Source organism: Phaseolus vulgaris, chromosome 7 (genome assembly GCF_000499845.2).
Source record: "Phaseolus vulgaris cultivar G19833 chromosome 7, P. vulgaris v2.0, whole genome shotgun sequence".
In the NCBI taxonomy this organism is placed as follows: domain Eukaryota; kingdom Viridiplantae; phylum Streptophyta; class Magnoliopsida; order Fabales; family Fabaceae; genus Phaseolus; species Phaseolus vulgaris.
In genome coordinates, this window is record NC_023753.2 from 27,571,758 (window position 1) to 27,595,532 (window position 23,775).

Below are 23,775 nucleotides of genomic sequence, written 5' to 3' on the forward strand. Positions count from 1 at the left end.
TTGCTGTTGAGATTGATTTTTCTTATATTTTTTTTTGAAGCGAATGTTGGAGTGTTGGAGATCCCACATCGACTAGAGATTAGAGCCTTTCATTGTATATAAGTGGGTGCAAACCTCAATCCTACGAGTCGGTTTTATGGGGTTGAGTTAGGCTTAAAGTCCACTTCGTAATAGCGAAAAAATTTCACTTAAGTGAAAATATAACAAAAATTCAAGCCTAGCTCTCAGGTTATATTTTTGCTAAAGCAAAGAAAATTTCGCTTAAGCAACACAACCCAATTTTTGCTCAAACAAAGAATATGAGTGTTTTGATAAATGAAAAATGAATATAAGTTTTTATATTTGATTGGTTTGTCGTCTTGTTTAAATGAATTATATATTGTATGACGATGTTTACTGAGATTGATAGAATTTGTGAAGGTACATTTGGAATGATGTGTGAATCATTATTTGTTTTGTGTATTAAGTATTAACACATGTATTGTAACATATATCTCATTGTTTTAATGATGGTCTAAGTAACATAGATTGAGATATCAGGTGGTGAGAAGTTAATGGGAAGTTCTTATACATCGTGGTATGGGTAGATGTGTAAACTTAAATTGTAATGAGCTTACATTGATCCATTATTCTTAGGTTCACTTGTAAATTTAAGTTTTGGTTTAGATAAGATGTTAGTATCTGATAAAACATACTTAATATTAATATAAAAGACTTTTATCGATATTTTATTTGTTAAATATTATTTTATATATAGATCCTTGTGTGTTCTTTATGGTTATTGTGTGTTTATGTTGGATTGTTAATAACTTTTTTTTTTTAATATACATTATCTTATATTAAAAATTTATTCTCATAACTTATACTTTTTATTTGTTGTTTGTGTAGTGACCTACATGAACAATACATGAACAAATAGAGAGACATGTGTAAAAACAACATCTACGAATAATAAAAACTTTATTTTTAACTTTCTTTATATATATAAATTGTTTTCTTAAATTGTATTCTAAAATAACTTTATGTTTTTGAATACCCCGTCTCTTAAATTTACACTACAATGAATTTTTGTTTGGTAATATATAAAAAAAACTTAGACAACGTTATTTTAATCCTTTTAAAACTAAATTTTAACATAATCTCAATTATAAATATACCACAACTATCTTGAAATCACTAAAATGTAATAAACACAATTAATGAACATTTTACTTTAATAATTTGATATTAACTTTATTTTAATAACTGAATAATGATTACCTTGGATGACAAAATTTTAATGTTAGGTCCGAGATTAATCTCTCTTATTTTCTATAATTAAGAAACCAATTTGATCACCTTTTATAAATAGAGTTGCATGGATTGGTAGATTTAACTTGATTGTTCATCATGCAACTTGATTTATTGTCATTAATCACTAACCAGGGCAAACGAAAATAAAGAGCAACAATGATGCAAAATACTATCAGAACTAACCCATCATATTCAGTAACATACAATTATGCATCATAGACCATATATATTAATTAAATTAATGTTGCAAAGTGTTATGTAACATCACGAAATATTATGTAAAATGATTTAAAGATAAGGCCAATTAAATCAATGTTGTAAAGTTCAAGCCGAACTTATGGTATAATTACTTTTTATACACTTTCTTTCTCTTAAGAATTTTTTTTTTCTTTAACAACATAATAATTCTTAATAACCAAACATCCGTTTTGTGAACAAAATAATTATATAAGATCTTCCACGTTTTTATTATATCAAAATTAATTATTTAAAATAAAAAATGTAATTAACAATAGGAATACCACAAAACCTATTTAATATTTTTTTAGAATTGCACTATTAAAGAATAAAATGACTTAAATTTTAGAGAAAATAATAATAATATATCTTTGTAAAACTCATAAAAAGTATTTTTTAACAATTGCAGTAAGTATAATGAATACGGGTAAATTTCTTAGAACATATTTCTATAAACTTTGACTGTTAAATGGATAAAAATTAAACCATGTTATGTTATGTATTTTCAGGATATTGTATAATTGTCAAATATATATTTTTTCTGAATGATATTATTTTTTAATTTTGTTCCACCAAATGTATGTTTGGTTACTAAAAATTATAACGTTGTTAAAGAAAAATGGTTATAGTGGTAACTTTATGTGGGCCCTCACAAGACCCTCTGTCGTCTAGTCATAGGTCACAGGTCACAGGTCCCACTTTCCGTAGGTTCTGAAACTTCTATCTCCTCGCACATGCAGAATCTGAACTTCTCACTTTACTGCTCCAATATTTTTATTTATTCATTATTCCTGTTATTCCCACTTGAATTTAATGTTAACAGAGTTTTATCTGATCTTGGTTTCATATTTTGTATACTCTTTAAAAGAATAGCAAAATATGGTGGCAGGTATATATTTGTTGTTTCAGCATCTGGCTTGGTTTATTTTTCAGTGAGGCAAACAAACTCAAGCTTCTATTTTGGTATCCTTTGAGGTCGCTTTCTCAGTTGAATTTGCTTCATCCATTTATTGTTTATGGTGTTGTACTCTCTTTAGAAACCTTCTTGGAGAAGAAATGGAGAATAGGGTACCCTTCTTCATCTTCCTGTCCTCTTTCTCACTCACGCTGCTACTTCTCTTGCAACTTTCTTCTGCTCAGATGCCAGGTACCCTCTTCTCTGCTTTTGCTTATTTCAGACTTCCTTCTCTACCCTTCCATTCGTTTCCACAAAGATAAAGTCTTTTTCTGCTCTAGCACCGGTTTCTGCAATAAAATGAAAAGAGTGTCCTTGGTTCTTTTGACACTTTTTTTCCCTGTTTTTTCTCTTAATGTTTACTTCTTGTGCCCTTTAGTCCTTTGCTGCTCTTTGCTTTGGATGGCGACCTCAAATTTGAGAACTGTTTTGGCAGTTCACCCGCCTTTCAGTTCTAAAACTAAATCTTTTTTAGTGCAACGATTTCGCATGGATATAATGTTGCATAATCAAATACATAAACTGAGTAATGGGAGGAAGTGATCTACTTCTAACGGTTTTGAGTAATGTGTTTTATAGTTTTACTTGGATGGCTCTTGCTGCCACTAATTATGGGTCATATATGGCCCTTCCTTACAATTTTCAATATTCGAGTGTGTTTTTCCTTAATCCTTTGTTTTTGGTGCAATGGTGCATGTTGAGTTCCGTAAATCTTGTTTCTAGCGGTGTTACAATAGTAGCTGACAAGATGTGCGTAGTTTAATTAACAGTGATTAAATGGACACTGTGTTGTCAATCAGTGATTAATCATCAGTTAACATAAGCAATTCTTCGAGATTGAAGATTGTTTGGTTCTTGGAACCTGTTGTGGTTGTGCAGATCATAGGATTGTTATTATCTATTTTTATGAGATGGATCTTTATATAATTGCTATCATTATTTTGCAAACTTCTCTTCAACTTTCACTGTGTGATTAGATTTTTCATTTATCTCAATTCTTAATTGACTATTGTCTGATATTAACTTGATTTGATTTCCTGAGTAAAATTTGGATACTAGATCTAAAATTGACCGTGCACCTAATTCAATTCACCTATGCTGTTATTTGGTGACAAAATATATCATGTTTTGCAGGTTTTGTAAGTTTGGACTGTGGTGGTAAAGAAAATTTCACTGACAAAATTGGTCTTACATGGACCCCTGATGAACTTAGGTACGGAGAAATAAGCATTATATCAGTTGCAAATGAGACACGGAAGCAATACACAACACTACGGCATTTCCCTGCTGATTCTAGAAAATACTGCTACTCACTTGATGTTGTCAGTAGGACAAGGTACTTACTGAGGGCGTCGTTCTTGTATGGGAACTTTGATGCAAACAATGTTTATCCAAAATTTGACATTTTTATTGGTGCTACTCATTGGTCGACTATAGTTATATCTGATGCCAACACTATAGAAATGAGAGAGCTCATATTTCTGGCTTTAAGTCCTACAGTTAGTGTATGTTTATCAAATGCAACAACTGGAAAGCCATTCATATCAACGCTTGAACTCCGGCAATTCAATGGTTCAGTTTATTATACATACACTGAGGAACACTTTTACCTCAGTGTCTCCGCAAGGATAAATTTTGGCGCAGATAGTGATGCCCCAATCAGGTATTAGGTCAACTCTGTCTGTTGCATAGGTTGCTCTAATTAATCTTCTAAAGACTCATTTTCTTAAGTATATCAAAACATGTACGTAGTATTTTGAAGTCAGTCATTTGAAATCAGATAATGTTTCCAAGAACTCCTGAATCTGCAAGGAAACCTTTTCATTTGGCAAACTATGATACTTTAGGGCGTGTGCATGTGTTAGTATACACAGACAAACACATGCATTCGGACATCTTTTGCATATATTTTACTGTTGTTTTCACTAGATAAATCACAAATATTAGAATTTTGTAACTGCCTTTGTAGGAAACAGCTACTTCACACATAGATTATATCTCTAATGGTATTATGTTTACTGGATGGTTAGTGTTGGCTCTTGTGGTTTTGAAGAAGTCTCTTTTCATTCATTGTGTGTATTTCTGCCATATCAGGTATCCTGATGACCCATTTGATAGAATTTGGGAGTCAGATTCTATCAAGAAAGCAAACTATCTTGTTGATGTTGCTGCCGGAACTAGGAAAATTTCTACCAACAAATCAATTGAAGTTAGCACTGATGAAATGCCACCAATGAAAGTAATGCAGACTGCTGTAGTGGGCACAAACGGATCTCTAACTTACAGGTTGAACTTGGATGGTTTTCCTGGTTTTGCATGGGCAGTCACCTATTTCGCTGAGATTGAAGACTTGGCTGAAAATGAATCCAGGAAATTCAGGCTAGTACTTCCTGGTAATGCGGAAATTAGTAAGCCTGTGGTAAATATTGAAGAAAATGCTCCAGGAAAATATCGCCTTTATGAACCAGGATATACGAATTTATCCTTACCCTTTGTTTTGTCCTTTAAATTTGCCAAAACATCTGATTCTGCCAGGGGCCCTCTTCTAAATGCCATGGAGATTAATGAGTATTTAGAGAAAAATGACGGCTCTCCTGATGGTAAGTCCGTACTACATGATATGTTGTTTGTTTAACTTGAGACCGTCGTGTAAGTGTGTATATTGCAATGCTAAATGTTATGTAAGTTAAAACCTCTTTGAAAAGCATCCTAATATATTTTCTGTGCTTGATTTGATGGTTTGCTCTTTGCAGGAGAAGTTATATCTGGTGTACTTTCACACTACTCCTCAGAAGAATGGGCACAAGAAGGTGGTGACCCATGTCTACCTGTACCATGGTCATGGGTCCGCTGTAGCTCAGATCAACAGCCAAAAGTAGTTTCAATGTAATAGTCTATATGTTTCAAGGTTTATATAGAAAAAGAAAAAGAACAGAAAAAGAGAAGGAAAGAAAAACCAGCTAGCTTTTGCTAATGAGTGCTTAAAAACTGTAACTAGAGAAAAACCAGCTAGCTTTTTCTAATGAGTGCTTAATAACAGTTGCTTTCTATTGGTGGTGATGGCAGTTTGTTGTCCAGTAAAAACTTGACGGGCAATATTCCTCTGGACATAACCAAACTGACTGGTCTGGTTGAACTGTAAGTTCTGTATTGTTTTCTTATTTTGCTTCAAATCTTTCAAACTTGTGGCTGGTGGCACAGTGATTTGATTCATGGTGCAGATGGCTTGATGGTAATATGTTGACTGGCCCAATACCAGATTTCACAGGATGCATGGACTTAAAGATCATGTAATGGCCGATAAGTTCTTCCTATATTAATTATTTTTCTTTGTAGTTTTTTAACTAAACCAGAACCTCTTCCTCTTGCAGTCATCTTGAGAACAATCAGTTGACAGGTGCGCTCCCAACCTCTTTGGTGAACCTTCCAAACTTGAGGGAATTGTAAGCAATCTTGAACTTAGTATCAGTTATTCGATCAAATTGGAAACTAGATATACTTTTGGTAAATCCAAATATCACTTACGAGCTTAGCAACAGTCACTGCAATAATACTATGCAGCACTTATAATACTCGGTTTATTTTGACACAATTTTTGTGACACTTGTAATTGTTGTAGGTATGTCCAAAATAATATGTTATTCGGAACTGTACCATCGGATCTTCTGAAGAAAGTTTCTTTTTTAAAGTGAGTACCTTGCTTATTTGAACTTAAATATTATGGCAGCATTACACTTGCAGAAGTGGAGGAAATTATTGGCATGTTGCATCTAGGAGAACTAGTGAAATATATACTCAAGATTTGGTGAATGCCTTTGCTCTGTTCAATTCAATTATTTTTTTCTGGATTTTAATCTTTGGAAATGGCTTGTCTATTATGCTAGTGTCTGTTACACCGAAATAAAATGTTTACTTTATAGCAAGAGGAACCAACATTTTTGGTGTTATCATTTAAAGTAGAAAGCTAATTTTGTAGAAAAGTAAGATATTTAACTTTTTTTTTTGTTTGGATTTTGTCTATAGTAATTGTATCTTCTACAACAATGTTGCAGTGCTCCCCTTTCCCAGATTCCTTTTGTTCTTTCTTTACATGCTTATCCTCCCCTCTCTTTTAGATGTTTTTGCTTAATCTTTCGGTTTCTGAATTCTGATCATGTAGCTTTGATTGATTAAATAAATGTAGTATGTGTCGGCTAATATGACAGTCCTTCAGTATATCTTAAATTCTGGAATTTTTCCTTGAAATGCTAATACTTCCAAGTGATCAGTATATTTGTTCTAGGTTCCTTCTTATCCCTTTTGTCCAGATTTTCTAATGCACTCATTACCATTTTCACATTATGACCACTACTTTTACTTTGCTCCTCAACAGCTACTCTGGAAACACTAATCTTCGGAAAGATAGCAGAAAAAAGACCCCCTTGTATGTGATTATTGGTTCAACAGTTGGGGCTGCTGTTCTGCTTTTGGCCACTATTATATCATGCTTGTTTAAGCATAATAAAGGAAAAGGCAGATATTTCGAACAAAGTAGGACTCTGAATCAAAATTATATACCATTTACCATTTATTTCTGAGATTTTTCAGATGGCAGAATGTGATATTTGTTTACACTGTTTATAGAGAGCCTTGTTTCCCACCCTTCTCAAAGTATGGATTCAACTAAAAGCATTGGTCCTGCAGAAGCTGCACACTGCTACAGCTTATCTGAAATTGAAAAATCTACAAATAATTTTGCCAAAAAAATTGGTTCTGGTGGTTTTGGAGTTGTTTACTATGGAAAACTGAATGATGGAAAAGAGATAGCAGTTAAAGTTCTAAACAGTAATTCCTACCAGGGCAAGCGAGAGTTCTCCAATGAGGTAACCTGCACTTCATAAACCACTTCGATAATCAAACATTGCAGACATCTCAGCTTAATTGACTTAGTTAAATTTTCATATCTTGATCTATAGTATATTTCTTTGTTCATCTTGTTTGCTTTTGTCTCCCTCCTGATTTGGTTTCGAAGAAATACAATTTCAACATTCTTACTAAACTCTGTTGGCATTGAATAGATATTCATATCCTAGTTATGTTTTTGTTTGATCCAGGTGACTCTTCTCTCAAGAATACATCATAGAAACTTGGTACAGCTTCTTGGCTATTGTCGAGAAGAAGGAAATAGCATGCTTATTTATGAGTTCATGCATAATGGAACTCTCAAGGAACATCTGTACGGTATGTAAGCCTACATGATTTGAATGAAGAAATCTGAAATCCATATACTCAACCATTCCTAATTTCCTGTAGCCCCATTAACACACGGACGGAGTATCGATTGGAAGAAGCGCCTAGAGATTGCAGAAGACGCTGCAAAAGGTTTATAGTACATCACTTATGTATATGGTTTAAGATGAATGCACTAGTACTTTTTTCCTCCAATTTTCTGATGGAATGGCCCTTCCCCCTGACTATAGATCACATTGTTATTAATTGTGTTATCTCATGCTTGTTCAGGGATTGAGTATCTTCACACAGGCTGTGTTCCTGCAGTCATCCACAGAGACTTAAAAAGCAGCAACATTCTTCTTGACCGACACATGAAAGCCAAGGTTTCAGATTTTGGTCTTTCAAAACTTGCTGTGGATGGGGCCTCCCATGTTTCTAGCATAGTTCGAGGGACAGTAGGATATTTGGATCCTGAGTAAGGCCTTCACTATTTTCCATGAATTTGGTGTCTATTCTTTGTTGGGTGCCTACCTCTGATTAACCACAAAGTTTATCATTGTAACCTTCTACAGGTACTATATTTCTCAGCAGCTTACGGACAAGAGTGATATTTATAGTTTTGGAGTAATTCTTCTTGAACTCATATCCGGTCAAGAAGCAATATCTAATGACAGCTTTGGTGCTAATTGCCGAAACATAGTCCAGTGGGTGAGTTTTAATTTCCCAGCAAAACATAGAATTTTGAAGCATAAATATAGCATGAGTTGATTTATATACAATATAAAAGAGTAGAATTTGACTGTTTTACTACATTATGTTCATCAATCAATACTTTCATGTGAAATAGATTTGAAGAACTTGTATGTAGTATTGAGTTACATTTATCTAAAGTATATTGTTTAACAGGCAAAATTACACATTGAGAGTGGAGACATACAAGGTATTATTGATCCTGTGCTACAGAAGAAGTATGACCTGCAATCAATGTGGAAAATAGCAGAGAAAGCATTGATGTGTGTTCAGCCACATGGACACATGAGGCCATCAATTTCAGAAGTTGTGAAGGAGATACAAGATGCAATTGCCATTGAGAGAGGAGCCGAAGGAAATTCAGATGAGCCAAGAAACTCGGTTCATTCTTCAGTCAACATGGATATGGCTGCTCCTGAGAGCTTCCTTTCAGTTGATGATTCCATTGCCCAACAACAACCTACTGCACGATAGAGTAAACATAAATATACACATGCACCATTTTTTTCTATTTTTTAAATTTTGGCATAGCCATCAAGATTGAATTTCTCCTAGATCTAGGTTTGAAAAATTGTATGGCAAATCTACAGTGTGCTTCGACCTGCACATTAGTGATTGTGTGGGGAATATTGATTTTTTTACGATGAAGTTTAAACGTTAGCCACTATTTAGAAAAATCCAAATTTCATATCGATTAAAAATAAATTACAAATATATAGAAATATTTTCAAGTTACCACATTATCAATGATATTAAATGATTACAAGTCAGTAGTTGAAAATAGGCAAATATCAATGTTATTTGGTATATATATTTAAGTGATTCAAAGTAAATAATTAAAATATTGGATGAATGTTATAAATAACTAAAATATTGGATCAAAGTTATTAGAAATTAAATTATCATATCAAATTTAATTTATGTATATAATTAATTCATTCAAAGTAAATGAATAAAACATATTTGGTACATTCAACTAAGTAGTTCAAAGTATACAACTAAGCATCATATCAGAGACGGTTAAATTATTAGATCAATGTTATTCAATGTATATAACTAAGTTGTTCAAAGTAAACAACTAAAAGATTGCATAAAAGTTATTAGTTGGGAAAAGTTACTAAATCATGATATCAAAATTATTGTGCGTAGAGAGTTAGTATACAATTAAGCATCATATCAAAGGTACTTATGTACAACTAAAATCGTTTAAAGTAAATGATTAAACATCGAATTAAAGATATTAGATATATTCAACTAAAGTTCAGTGAAAATAAACTACTAAACTTCAAATCAGAGATATTTGTTTAGACTAATGACTGAAAAAAAGTAAATTGATCAAAAGTAATAAGATACAACAAAAATGTTAGACCAAAAGAATCCATTCAACATAAAAAAAATTAACTAGATAAGATTGATCTATAATTTATTAATATAATAAAATTCATTCATCATCAATTCAGTTACGTAATCACATTTATAGATTTTAAGTTTGGTGGACTTATATACCCATCTTACCTAAGATATTCAGAAATATAATCATAATTAAATTGCAAAATATTTAACTATATTTAAATAACTCAATTATATCCAAATAACTCAAATAAAAATTGATAATTATCTATGATTAATATTCATAACTAGCAACTAAACGAATACTAAACTATTGTTTAAGTAGTTATAGAAAATAATTATATTTCTAGGGATTCGAAAACTTATAAATAGCTAATAATATCATAGGTGAGTGTCCCCACTCAATATTTTGAATCAATATCCATATAGTTAAAAATGTAGTTTAAAAAATGTCTTTATCTTGGTGATGAGCTTGGTTGGTGTGCATATCCGATAATATCATACTCAATTTTGAAGATATTATATTCTTCTTACTTTAAAAGAGAAACACTTCCTTCCCATTAATATACTTTAACCATATTTCTCAGTGAATAATATACTTTATACATAATATTGAGTGACACAAAAATAAAAATAAAAAATATATTAAAGAGAAGGAGATGATAATGTAATAATATTACAAGAATTATTTTAGTGATTTATTGGGAAGTATAAAAGGAGTGGGAGAAGCGGAAGGAAGGAGAAAGAAAAACGAACGGTGGCGATAGAAAGGCAGAGTCTGATCTCCATCGTCTCCTGACTCCTCTCTTTTCCAGCGTCCATTTCCCGCGCCAATAACAAATCACATCACATCACTCAGGTACCAACACCTCACCACCACTTCTCCTTCTTTTCTTTTCCTTTACTTTTTTTTATTTTCTTCTCTCTCTCCTATTATCCCTCTCTAGGGTTTTCCCTTCCTCCAATTTCACCATGTTTTTCCACCGCCTCCGGTTAGGGTTCCGCCGACCATGGCCGATGCTCCCGCGAGTCCAGGCGGCGGAGGTAGCCACGAGAGCGGCGAGCACAGTCCCCGCTCCAATTTCCGCGAGCAGGACCGCTTCCTCCCCATCGCCAACATCAGCCGCATCATGAAGAAAGCGCTTCCCGCCAACGGCAAAATCGCCAAGGACGCCAAGGAAACCGTGCAAGAATGTGTATCCGAGTTCATCAGCTTCATCACCAGCGAGTACGCTGCTTCTAAATATCTCACTCGCGCTTTCTTTTTTGTTATTTCAATTGAATGACTGAATCGAGCTAATGTTTCTCAGAGCTAGCGATAAGTGCCAGAGAGAGAAGAGAAAGACCATTAACGGCGACGATTTACTTTGGGCTATGGCCACTTTAGGTTTCGAGGAGTATGTTGATCCGCTTAAGATTTACCTCGCCTCTTACAGAGAGGTAATTTTAGTTTGCATTTATTTACTTGTGTTTACTTTTTTGTTTTCAATTAGTCTCCGCCGACAAGCCTGTAATATGTAAACACTGCTTTTCACTGATTTTTTTTATTTTTATTTTTTGTGGTTTCGCGTGGGCGGATTCTGAATGCTGCAGATTGAGGTAATTTTAATCTTTGATAAATAGTTATTACGCTGTGTCATTTTCTTTTCCATTTTGTGTGTTTGTACACATTATGTTTTTTTATTTATAAGGTTTTTTTTTGAGCCAGGGTGATTCAAAGGGTTCGGCCAAGGGTGGAGAGACATCTTCTAAGAGAGATGTTTATCCCAATCCTAATGTCCAGGTGGAGAATGTAAATACATGCGCTCCTACTACTCGTTGTGTTGCTGGAAATATTCTTTGAATACTTAATGACATTGGCATCTAATGTTGCATTGTTTTGTTGTGGAATTGACAGCTTGCCCATCAAGGTTCTTTCTCACAAGGTGTTAACTACACGAATTCTCAGGTAATTGATTACTCTCTCTGATTCAATGTATGCTGTTTTTCCTGAGCTTGAGGCGTAGCATTGATAAATGAGGATGCTGATATTTCTGTTTAATCTGATATGAGTGGAATGTTAGTATGAGATGTTGATGCTTCATTCACAAGAAATACTATTTCTATTCTGTTTTCCTCCTGAAAGCTTTGTTACTTGGAGCTCAATTTATTAAGTTTCTCGTTATGTTGGCTCTAGTACCATTTTTTATATGTTATTTGGAAATTTGAAGACTTGTAGCTAAAGAGGGATCCCTCTTAATGGTTGATAACTTGATTATGAATTTGTTACATTTGGTCGTTAGGAAATATACACGCGCTCATCGAAGTCTCTGATGAAATATTTCATGACTGACCAGTTGGTGTTCTGTTCAATTATCTATCTCTCCTTTTTTGACTCTTTGAGCCTTTTGATTTATGGGTTGTTCAATTCAATATGTGGCCTATCTTAGAATGTTCTTTTTTTGCTAAAAACATGACAATGTAAACTTTTGGACGTTGGAAACTACTAAACAAGTCTTGTTAGAATTTTCCCATCTTTAAGAAATTGTACACCTGCTAATTATTGAATACATTAAAGCTGCTAGGGCCCCTGTAGTATTTGAATTTTTGTTTGCAATTTTTGCATTGGGGTTGAATTAGGTCTTTTGGGGTCTTGTATTGTTGATAGGGTGGTCGTTTCTTTAGTGATTTCCGATCCCAAGTGTGATCAATTTCCGACCCGAAGGTTTGTGGGGTGGTAGTTTCACTTGGCTTTCTTTAATAAATCACGTACATCTTTTCCAAGGTAGTGCTGAAACATTGTGCAGTTTACCTTGGTTATTCCTTAATAAATGTAGTGCATGGCAAAATTATGCCCTAATTTTAAAAAATTCTGGGGGTGAATGATGGGTATAGATGAAATATCTTTAACTAAGTTACAAGGTTACCTTTTCTCCCTAGAAGTGAGATATATGAGAATGGCTACCTTGTAGCAACGATTTAAACTGAATTTTGAAACTATATTTGGATTTCTAAGTTAAATGATCCTTCCTTGTCTTCAGAGAATCATGGGAAATCATTTTGTATCTGTTGGAAATTACAAATTGCACTGGTCTTTTTCCCTTTTATCATTGTGTTCGACACCATTTTTTCCTTAAGTACTCTAGCCTCTAGGACCATTTTATCATTACTCTTTGCATGAATTTTATTAACTAATATTTAAGGTCAAAGCAGGAATGTCCAGTTCTTGAAATAAAAAAACTGAAGGCAAGTTTTGTGCAATTAATAAAGCGTTAATCGGGACATTATATGGATGATTTTTCTCTGGTTTATAAGTTATATATTAGTTTGTGGAATGTTAGCTCAAGCAACATGTTTATGGTATTGAATTCTCTCTCTTGTAATTTTCAGCCCCAGGGTCCACATATGATAGTTCCGATGCAAGGCCAAGAGTAGACCTTGATCCTCCTCAAACATGTGCGATCTGAATGTCGGTGAAGCTTTATATGTACCCCTTGGCATATTGAATGCATTGTCTTATCTCGATAATGACATAAGGGGATGTTGGTTCTTGAGACCAGATAATATTTATTAAGGCTTGCATTTATCTTTGGAAAAGAATCATTATTCATAAGTTCTATTGTAAATTATGGATCAGTCCTTGTTTTATTCCATCAACAAGCGCCCTCGCAAAAACTGAAGATTTTATGTAACTGATTGGAAGCATAAATTGGTACATTCTTTCCCTTTTTCTTTTATCCATCCGATGAAGATGCTTAAAACCCTTAGTAGTAGATTTAATCGGATCATGATTTAGCTGAGCTTTAGTTTCTCCTATCAATTTACCTGAAACGTATATTTTCACTGACCAAGGAGTTCTGTGAGTTGGACAAAAAATGATTGTGTTAAATCCAAGTTCGAATAATTCTTGAACTGTCCGAGTTTTGATGTTTGGTGGAATTAGTTTTCAGATTTTATTAATCTTTTCAACGGACTACTGTAATTTTTCTCCTGCTTTTAGCAAGTAAATCAAATTAAGTCATTATGCAATGTAGAATACTCAAGGTTTTTTTTTAAAAAAAAAACCATTTTGATAGGTTGCATATAAAATTAGGAAGAATATGGACAAAAACAAGAAATTACATTAAAATGTAAGGTGGGATTATTGTGAAATTGACAGAGAGAAAAAAGCGGTCGAGATGTTTTTGATATTAAATAAACATGTTCCGTAGTTTCTTAGTGGATTTTAAGAGAGTAATTTACTTTTTAGAAAAATTATAATGTTTTATAGTAAAATATGATATTTTGTTAAGAAATTTTGGAAGAGATTCAAATTCTGAAATTTTAATAGAATAATTGGATTATTTAAAATTAACTAATTTTAACTTCACCTAAAAACATTACGAATTTAAAATTTTGCATTCTCAAATTTATATTTTAGTTTTTTATCATTAGATTATCCTAGGTCTATGTTCATTTGGTTAGATTGTTTGAGTTTGGGTGAACTTGACTTTATTTGAAATCGATTCAATTTAGTTTCAATTTAGTTTGACACGAATGTTTTGATATAAAAGGTTTATTTCGAGTTAGTTAAATTTAACTCAATTTGTTTTGGTCTTACTTGGGTCTAATTTGATTTGGATCTGACTCTAATTGAATTTGATTAAACTTGACTTAACATAAGTTGAAAGTGATTCAATCTTGACTTGATTTGATTTGGATTTAATTGATTTGACTCGCCTTATCCAACTTGGTTTGACTTGGGTTTAGATAGACTCGACTCAATCAGGTATGAACCAACTTGTCTCGACCTGGACTCAACTTGACTTAGTCTTGATCAAGTTATGTCGATTTAATCTTGATAGGATTTGGACTCACTTGAGTTTAGCCCAACTCAACTGAATGTGAGTTAATTCTGACTTTGATGAATAAAAACTTGTCTTGATTTTGCTTGACTTGACTCGGCTTGACTTAGGTCTAGGGATATTTAACTTGATTTAGATCGAACCTACTCAGCTTAACCTGAGTTTAGAGTGATTCAAATAAACTTGATTTGACTCTAACCCTACTAACTCGACTTGATCTTGCATAAGTGTAATTTGGTGTTATCTTACTTAGATATGATAAATCTAATATTTAGATATGATGAGTTAATAATATATATTTGATTAACCTATATGGAACAAGTTTTACAAATAATATTTTTTTTTGAATAATTTTGAAAAAAAATAACATTAATCAAGATTTAACACAGAAGATTTAGTATTGATATTTTAAATTTTTAACAGTTATTTAATATTTAAATAGTTTTTAAATTTGAAATAATTGAAATAGTTTATCAATATTCTTTTTACTATATTTGAATTACGTTATTGAAACAAAATAATTTAAAATAAAATTCATTCAAATTTAATATATCTGAATATCTTATAAACTACGAAATTTCTTACCAAACACGAAATTAAGGTTACTAAATCGAATTATCTTTCAACACTAGCTCAGGCTCCTAGCTCGTGCCCCACCAGCTCGCAAGGTCGCCACCACCATTTATATGACCAAAGAAATAATTTTCCATCCGAAAAGGTACCATATTTATTAATTATTATTTTAATATTTATCTTATTCTATAGAAATTATAGGTTATATTAACGATGATAAATTTTATTACTTAGTAGTTGGAGTTAGGTTATTAGTCTAAGTTTATTCACAGGTTAAATTTGATTAAATTTAGTTTTATTTAAGTTTAGTTTAGTTTTAGATTTTTTTTATTAAATTTAGAGATTAAATTCGGATAGATTTAATTATAGGTTAATTATTTTTAGTTTAACCAATAGTATATTCAGTTAAGTTTTATTACTTAGAATGACAACTTGGTTATGTTATTTTGTCCAATCTTTAATTATTATTTTTAATTAGAATAACAGTCTAGGATGTTATTTAGTTGTGTATATATGTTAGAAATTATAGGTTAAAAATTTGTATATGCATTTTTTAAAATTTTTTTGGATCTGTTTGTGATATGTTGAATGTATTAATATTGAATTCAAGAAGAGAGATTAATAACAATAATTATATTTAATGTTGAATTATTCGGTTTGATAATTTGAAAAAATAAAATATTTTCTATATTTTATTAGTACATATATTTATTTTAATTAAATTGTATATATTTCATGAAATTTTGGTTAATTACATGTTATTCTTTTTGTTGCATATTTGACTGGTTTTATGTTATTACTTTCATTTCATATTTCGTGTTACTTAAATATTAATATGAAATGCTGTTTCGTTATGAATGTATACAATATTTTAGATAATAAATTCACTTTGTCATCACATAGTGTGTGTTGGATTTCACTACAATTATTGTAGTGATGTTTATGTTTATAAACATAAAGATACTTAGTTAAAATTGATATATTAGTGCAATAATCAACAAATTAACTTTGAGTATAACAACAATATTATGCACTGGATGTAGATAATAGCTTGTGTGAGTATTCAAAATTATTAACAAACTTCAATTTTTTATCTAATAACCCATTTTGGTTTTAATATTTATTATAATAGAAAAATAATATCAATTGTGTATGTTGCAACCTTTTTTCAATGTGGAATCATTTAGACACATCAATAGAAAAAAATCTTCATGAGCGAGAAAATAATTTTTACACATTAGAAATTAGTAGTAGTTTAGATATCTTTTAAGGTTTTTAGTTAATTTTAGATGAATATACATTTTGTTATGTGATGTAGTATGAGGCTTTTCACTTTCACACAAAAAATATCTATTTATTATGACAAACCAATGTGAAAAATATCTATTTATTATAGTCATGCAAAGACATATAACATCAATTATATGAAGACTTGATGTTATATGAGATCTTCCACATCAATTAACACTTAATGTAGAAATTTCTTCACTTTTCACATGGATATGATCTAATCCAGTTACAACCGATGAACAATACTCAAAATAATTGATAAAAAGTCTATTTTCTACTAGTGAAAGTTGAATCTTCATGAAATACATTCATAATTAACTTTGACTCAAGATTCAATTCACAACAATTAAAAGAAGAATAATAACAACACGAGAACATATAAACTTGAATAAGAACAAGAATTAAACTAGTTATGGATGAATGAATTAAAAAATAAAAAACAATGAGAAGACTTAATAATGGATGAAGAATGGTGCACCAATTCAAGTGTTAAATCCCCACTTAACTCTGAAGAATCAATATAAAATTCTAAGAATAGTTTTTGATACATACAATCTGCATAAAATGCTCAATTTCAATAAATTAAGAAATTAATAAACTATTTTTGTGAGCAAGAACATTTTCTTTTATTATACTTGGTATTTTTATTATGATTATGTGTTTATAATTTTTTATTTTATTTTTATTCACTACAAAAAATAGTTATTTAGAGTCGGTTAAAAGCTCATATTAATAAGTAAAAGTCGATGTTGATAAGTAAAGGTCGATGTTGATTAATCAACAACGTTAAACATGTGTGTGATTCTAAAATTGTTTATGTTAATTCATTAGCAGTTGACTATTGAAGACTAACTTAAGTGACGTTGGCTTAATCGACGCTAATTTATCACTAATTTTTAAATTAAATTTTTAATTAAAGTAATTTATCATTGACATTGTTGACACTAATGTATTTTATTTAATTTAGCATTGGCTTAACAAACACTAATTTTTTTTATTTTAAAAAATCTTTAATTTAATGTCCAGTTGACCACATTAATGTTTTTATTTTAAATTTATTTAATTTAATGTCTATGGACCCATGTTAATAATTTTATTTTAAAATTTATTTAATTTAGCATCTATTCATTAATGTTTTTTATTTTAAAATTTATTTAATTTAATGTTCAGTTAGTCCACACTAATATTTTTTTTTAATTTTAAAATTTAGTGTTAGTCAACTTTTTGACTTAAAAAAAAACTTGTGTCGTGGTTTTTTGACCAGTTGTCTTTTTTTTTTTTACCAAAATGGGACTGCTTTAAAAAAATTTACAAATTTAGGGTAAGTCGTGCCAATTTGGCACGACTTCATATGAAGAAGTCGTGCTAAGTTGACATGACTTCAGCCACGCCAACCTAAAGTCATGCCAACTCGATACGACTTTTGCGACATTATATTTTTTTTTTTATAAATTTTCTTGTTTATATATTGAGTAGTAAGTAATATAATGTTTAAAATTAATTTGGTACATAACTTTTCTAAAAGTGTTAGTTTTAAGCAACAAAAAATTGGATAACCGTGTATGGATAATGTTTGATGGTAATGCAATATATTAAGTTGGTTATTGATTAATAAAAAATATGAAGAAAATTGTTATTGCATTTCGAAATAAATAGAGAACTGAAGGTCACAATAGAAACAATTGTCCGCCCAGACAAACTTGATAATAAAATTCAATTTCAAGTTTGATTATTAATTTTCTCATTTTCTTTACCTATGTATTTATTCTTTCATAAAAAATTTATTTATTAAATTAATTTCAAATATTACATGACTTACAATTTTAATTATAATTAAATAATTATAATATATTTGTTTAAAAACAATTTTTTTTAAATATGATGTGGACAAAGTTGGGCCAAGTTGGTATGACTTCAGGTTAACGTGATACAAGTGTGTTAAGTTGACACGACTTTAGGTTGAGGTGACAAAGTCATGTCAATTTGGCACGATTTCTTCATCTAAAGTCATGCCACCTTGACACGACTTACACTAAATTTGTATTTTTTTTAAAACAGTCCCACTTTGGTAAAAAACAAAAGAAAAAGACTTCATGCTGATAAAAAAAAATCTTATGTCGCATTAGAGTTGGTGAGTCGACTAAGTCGACTCTGTTAATGTCCAACATTAAGTAAACTATATTAATATGAATTAAGCTAACTCTAACACAAATATAATTAACTTTGTGTATTGCTACTAGAGTTGATTTAACTGTCACAATTTGAGTTATACTAATATTTAAAAACTAATTTGATGTTTTATTGTGCCTTTCATCAAATTTTGATTAAGGTCATTTTTTTTATCAGCAGGTCATCCTTGTTGACCTCACATTGGAGAGATTCGGATTCTTTTCCTCAGCTGTTCTTTGTACATTCATCAACTATATGCCTTTTTGCTTGTGCCGACTTCATGAGTTGATCATTTATGCTTAAGGAATGAATGAATGAATAAGTGATTATTGGAAAGAAAAATAATAAAATAATTATTGTATCTTAGATGCTTTCACTTTCCAACATATCTTAGTTTTATCTGAATTTCTTAGGTAGGTTCCTTAGTAAGAAAGAGTGGTTGTCCACTCAATTGTTATAGTGGAACACAAGGCTATTGCCATTATAACTTTTCTATCATGTAATCTATCCATTTTCATCTATTCATTTTAGGATCTTTTTCATTATTTCTATTATTTTTGTGTATCAATTCTTCTTCTTATATTTTATCAAAATATAGTTTTATAGTTTATGTTTTTTACAACATTACATTGAACTCTTCTATTAGGGAAATAAATATGATGTTTTTAAAATTTAAGGAGGTATAAAAAGAGTGATAATGTAATATTTAAAAAAAAAAATGATATTTCTCTCAAATAAAAAAAAAAGATCTCAATGAAACTTTAGAGAATATTATATTATAGATAGAAGGTAACTAGTTGAGAAGGGAATAAAAAATATATATAAATAATAAATAAACATAAAATGTTGGGTTTGTGTCTCAGATTTCAGGCCCAAAACTACCTTACAAGAAGGTCATGACCATGGAACCAGATGCTTATCCTTGAGCAAGGAAATACTAATGCCTCATTTTTTTTAGCACCTTCAAGTTTGGAATCTGTTTAATTTTAACTTATAATCACAAAATTAATAAATATAAGAAATTTTTAGATTGATTTAATTTTCTGGAATCTATATCCAAATCCATCCAATTAACATGAGATTAATTGTTTCACTGTTTTTTAAAACAATATCATTATTTTTAAACACAAAACACTTATATAGACACTCTACCATCAATAATAAGCAACATACCAAGTTAATAATGTTTTTTTTTTATATAAAAAACTTCATCTTTTGTTAATTTATTTAAAGTGATAACTGTGAAAGAAATATTTTAAAAAACTCTAAATAGTTTATTATACCTTCACCATAATTAACTATCTACTTACCATTATTTATCAATTTCAAATATTTCAAGATTATAAATGATATAAATCACAAGTGTTCACAATATATATATATATATATATATATATATATATATATAATTCATGCAACCTCCTTAAGATGTATTATCTTTATGCATGTAACAGAAACAATCAATCATGAAAATAATAACATCCATTTAAATAACTTTTATATAATCAAAATAATTATTTCTAATTTCTGAACAGCTTTGTAACCAACAAAATAAAGAAAACTCAGAATCATTAAACCACACATGAGTAAATAGATAAAGGAGTTTAGAATCATAATTAAGGTTTATTTCTCACACAGTGGTTGTATTCATGATTTACATTTCTGTTAAGAGTACATTAATTTAACACACAAGTATATTTTAATTCTTTTTTCAATAAGATACTTGTAAAGAAAAGGATAATCATGCTTGTTTTGGTGTATCTAATTTTTAAAAAGATTTAACTATGATTTTAGTTTATGAAGATTGAGTATATTTGTTTTCTCAAATTGATTTTTTTTTTCCATTTTTAATTTAAAAAAATATGTTATACTTTTCAAGTCATATACAGTTAACAAAGTGATAAAAAAACAACTTTACCACACAAAACTGATGAAAACATTTAACATACGTGTGATTGTACAACATCATGTTACAACTTTTGTTATAATCTCACTCCAAAAAGATAAAAAAAAAAAAATTCTTCAATTTTTTTATGAGATCCTTAATGTTATTTTTTTAGTTTGAAAGAAAATAATAAATTTATTTTAAATTTTAGAAACGAAAAATATAGTTAATTTTTTTAAAATAAAGCAAGATTTTGATTTATCATTATACCATAACTTACTATTTTACGGAAGATACCTAAAGCAAATACTAAAAATATTATTATTTTTATCTAATTTTAAGAAGTAATTAAATGTAGAATAAATTTGGAGGATCATATATTGAATTACAGGTAAATTTAAGAAGATGACTTAGTAGACTTCAAAACTTATCGCAAAATAAAGATTAGACTCTAAATAGTCTAATGAATTAATGTTTATGTTTTTAAAAGACTTTAAATAAAATATTTTTCATGTAAAGATTTATTAGGATAGACACTATACACCTATAATAAAGTTGTAGAGAAAATAATGCTATACCTTAATTAGGGTTTTATTCCTTCAATAAACTCTTAAAAAAAATCATTATAATTTAACTTGATTTAAATAATTTTTTTTATCTTATTTTTTGCCTATACAAGTATGCAATGTTATTGCACACACTATTAATCTCTTCTTAAACTTAACATTATATGTATTCTTTTATATTGTAGATAAATATATAATGAATTATTGTCGATTAAAATTATAATTTCAATAGGTGAAAAATAAAAGATGATCACACCACTATTGTTTGGATAATTTCAGGAATGATCTTACTACTTATAAAATTTTTGTCTTGTTCAGTTGATGTTCTTTGTTTTTTTATAGGCTTCAAAAATAAAAATATGCATGTTGTAAGATATTTGAGTTCTCATATGATATTCATATTCTTGTAAAAGGTTATTTTGAATATTTTGTATTATTTTTCGTTATTCTAAATGTATATTTTTTGATTTGTCAATATCTATTGTGCATATATAATGTATTTCATATATATTGTATTTTATATGTGATATTATTTTTAAGTAGTTATTGACAAATATTTTTCGTATATCTCATGTATATTAACTAAAGTTCTTCCTTTTGTCTTCAACCAATTATATCAACATCTCTTATAAAGATTATAATAGAATAAAAATTAGAAGCCTCTTCACTACTTTGACTCATTGATTTAAAAATAATAATTAATCATGATGTATTTATTTATTAATTACTATTTTAATAATTCATAAGAATAAAATTTATATAAAAAATTATTATTTACAATACATAAACATTTTTAATGTATAATTTTTATAATTAAAATTTATAACAAATATTTTTTATTGTATAAACTATATTTTAGATTTATAATAAAAAGTTATAATATGATAAAATGTAACACCCCGGAAAATACATATAACTATTACAATAAAAGTTCTACCAGTTTCTATACAAACTTGGAGTTTTTCAAAAACATTCCTAATACATGATTAGGATTTATAGAAATACAATTTACATATCCACAACTCAAAATAAGACTCTGAACCCTCTAAGGCTCTCCTGCACCTGTATGGTCATCTGCTCGTGTACATAGTACAGTCATTGCAGTTCAAACACAACAAGAAAAGCAAGGGTAAGCTAGTGAAAATAGAATTTTATAATATACACAATTAAATCAAAAGAGAAAACCAAGTTACATGATCAATTTCTCAAATTATTCAATCTTCTTCAAATCTCAACAATAAAACAATCACATAGATCTCACATGGATCTACACATTCAAGATATTCAACAAACAACGTCTTCCGGAAGACCCGTATTAAGTAAGTCCTACCAGAGACTAACACCTGATCCAAAGATTACCAGCGAATCCAACAGAAAGGATCAGGGTAAGTTCAATACAACCCAAGCCGTGCATCTCATATGTCACGGTGTGCATGAACTCCCCCATCAGCTTCTCACCACCTGATATCTTAGTCTATGTGACTTAGATCATCAGTGAAGCTCGGAGATCTCTGTTACCACATAGGCATCAATACTTAATACACAGCAAACATCAGTCCATACATTATCCCGACATCAATACTTAATACACAACAAACATCAGTCCATACATTATCCCAAATGTATGAATTCAATTTCATACCATTTCGTCATACAATATCATTCAAAAAGTTATCCACAATATTCAAAAGTTTATTTGACATAAAAAAATACACTTTAATACTAAATCATCAAAACCCAATATTTCCACAAATTTAAATAATATATAAACAAACAACCCAATATAAATAAACACACAACATCCCTGCAAGAGAAATTGAATATTGGGACCACGTCCCTTCCGCATTCAGATCTTCTATCCTAGGGTGCTATTAAAAATTAAATTTAGCTTCCCTTACCTCAATTGCTTGCTTTCCAAGCAACTTTTAGAATTTTATTCCCCACAGTTTGGATAAGCTTCAAGATTTACGGGCCTAATGCAAATTATCCAAACAGAACAAAATTTCAGTATATAATATAATAAGTTGAGAGGATTAAACTTCTCAACTGACCCCACCAAGATTGATGACTAAATCCTAAGGAAAAACAGAGAACAAAGGATATTTAGAGTAAAAATGAACTTACTCTGTTTGAAAATCTGATCGGGTAGAAATGTTCCTTAACTCCTCTGCTACAGCGTGGTATGATCAGATTCTAAAATAGATGAAGTTTGGGAGAGAAATTAAGAGAGAGGGAGAGAAGAGAATTGGAGAGAGAGAGAAAAAGAAGAAAATGAAAGACACTGGTGGTGGGGGGCAAAGCTTCTGTTGGTGTTTTTTTTTAAAAAAACACGCTGTTACATAAAAGGTTATTTTAACTACTAATATTAAAACATAATATTTTATTAAAAATAAATATAAAAATTATAGGTTAGAAAAAATTCCTAAAGGTTTTATCTTTAAAAATTCCTAATAAAATTATTGATTAATACTAAATACTAATAAAAACTCTTAAAAGTCTCTCACCCTTGATAATCGTTTTGATAATAATAATAATAATAATAATAATAATAATAATAATAATAATAATAATAATAATAATAATAGTAGTAGTAGGAATAATGTGATGATATATAATTATTTCACTACTAATTGTTATTTTATTGTATAAGTTAAATAGAAGAAACAAATTTCT

General features: G+C 29.8%; 2 protein-coding genes across 2 annotated transcripts; both read left to right on the plus strand.

Moving 5' to 3' along the window:
- The first annotated feature begins 2,275 nt into the window (after positions 1–2,275).
- On the plus strand, positions 2,276–9,123 carry LOC137829581 (probable LRR receptor-like serine/threonine-protein kinase At1g67720). Its single transcript, XM_068636413.1, has 15 exons — positions 2,276–2,677; positions 3,620–4,148; positions 4,580–5,085; positions 5,239–5,371; positions 5,552–5,623; positions 5,707–5,775; positions 5,857–5,928; positions 6,105–6,173; positions 6,858–7,015; positions 7,109–7,347; positions 7,579–7,705; positions 7,778–7,846; positions 7,985–8,171; positions 8,269–8,404; positions 8,603–9,123. The coding sequence occupies exons 1-15, from the start codon at positions 2,587–2,589 to the stop codon at positions 8,918–8,920; spliced, it is 2,775 nt and encodes a 924-aa protein (XP_068492514.1). The 5' UTR covers positions 2,276–2,586; the 3' UTR covers positions 8,921–9,123.
- Positions 9,124–10,488: 1,365 nt separating this feature from the next.
- LOC137829582 (nuclear transcription factor Y subunit B-1-like) lies at positions 10,489–13,512 on the plus strand. The gene is made up of 7 exons (XM_068636414.1): positions 10,489–10,655; positions 10,794–11,024; positions 11,107–11,236; positions 11,390–11,395; positions 11,505–11,579; positions 11,694–11,744; positions 13,166–13,512. The coding sequence occupies exons 2-7, from the start codon at positions 10,807–10,809 to the stop codon at positions 13,208–13,210; spliced, it is 525 nt and encodes a 174-aa protein (XP_068492515.1). The 5' UTR covers positions 10,489–10,655; positions 10,794–10,806; the 3' UTR covers positions 13,211–13,512.
- Positions 13,513–23,775: the final 10,263 nt, after the last annotated feature.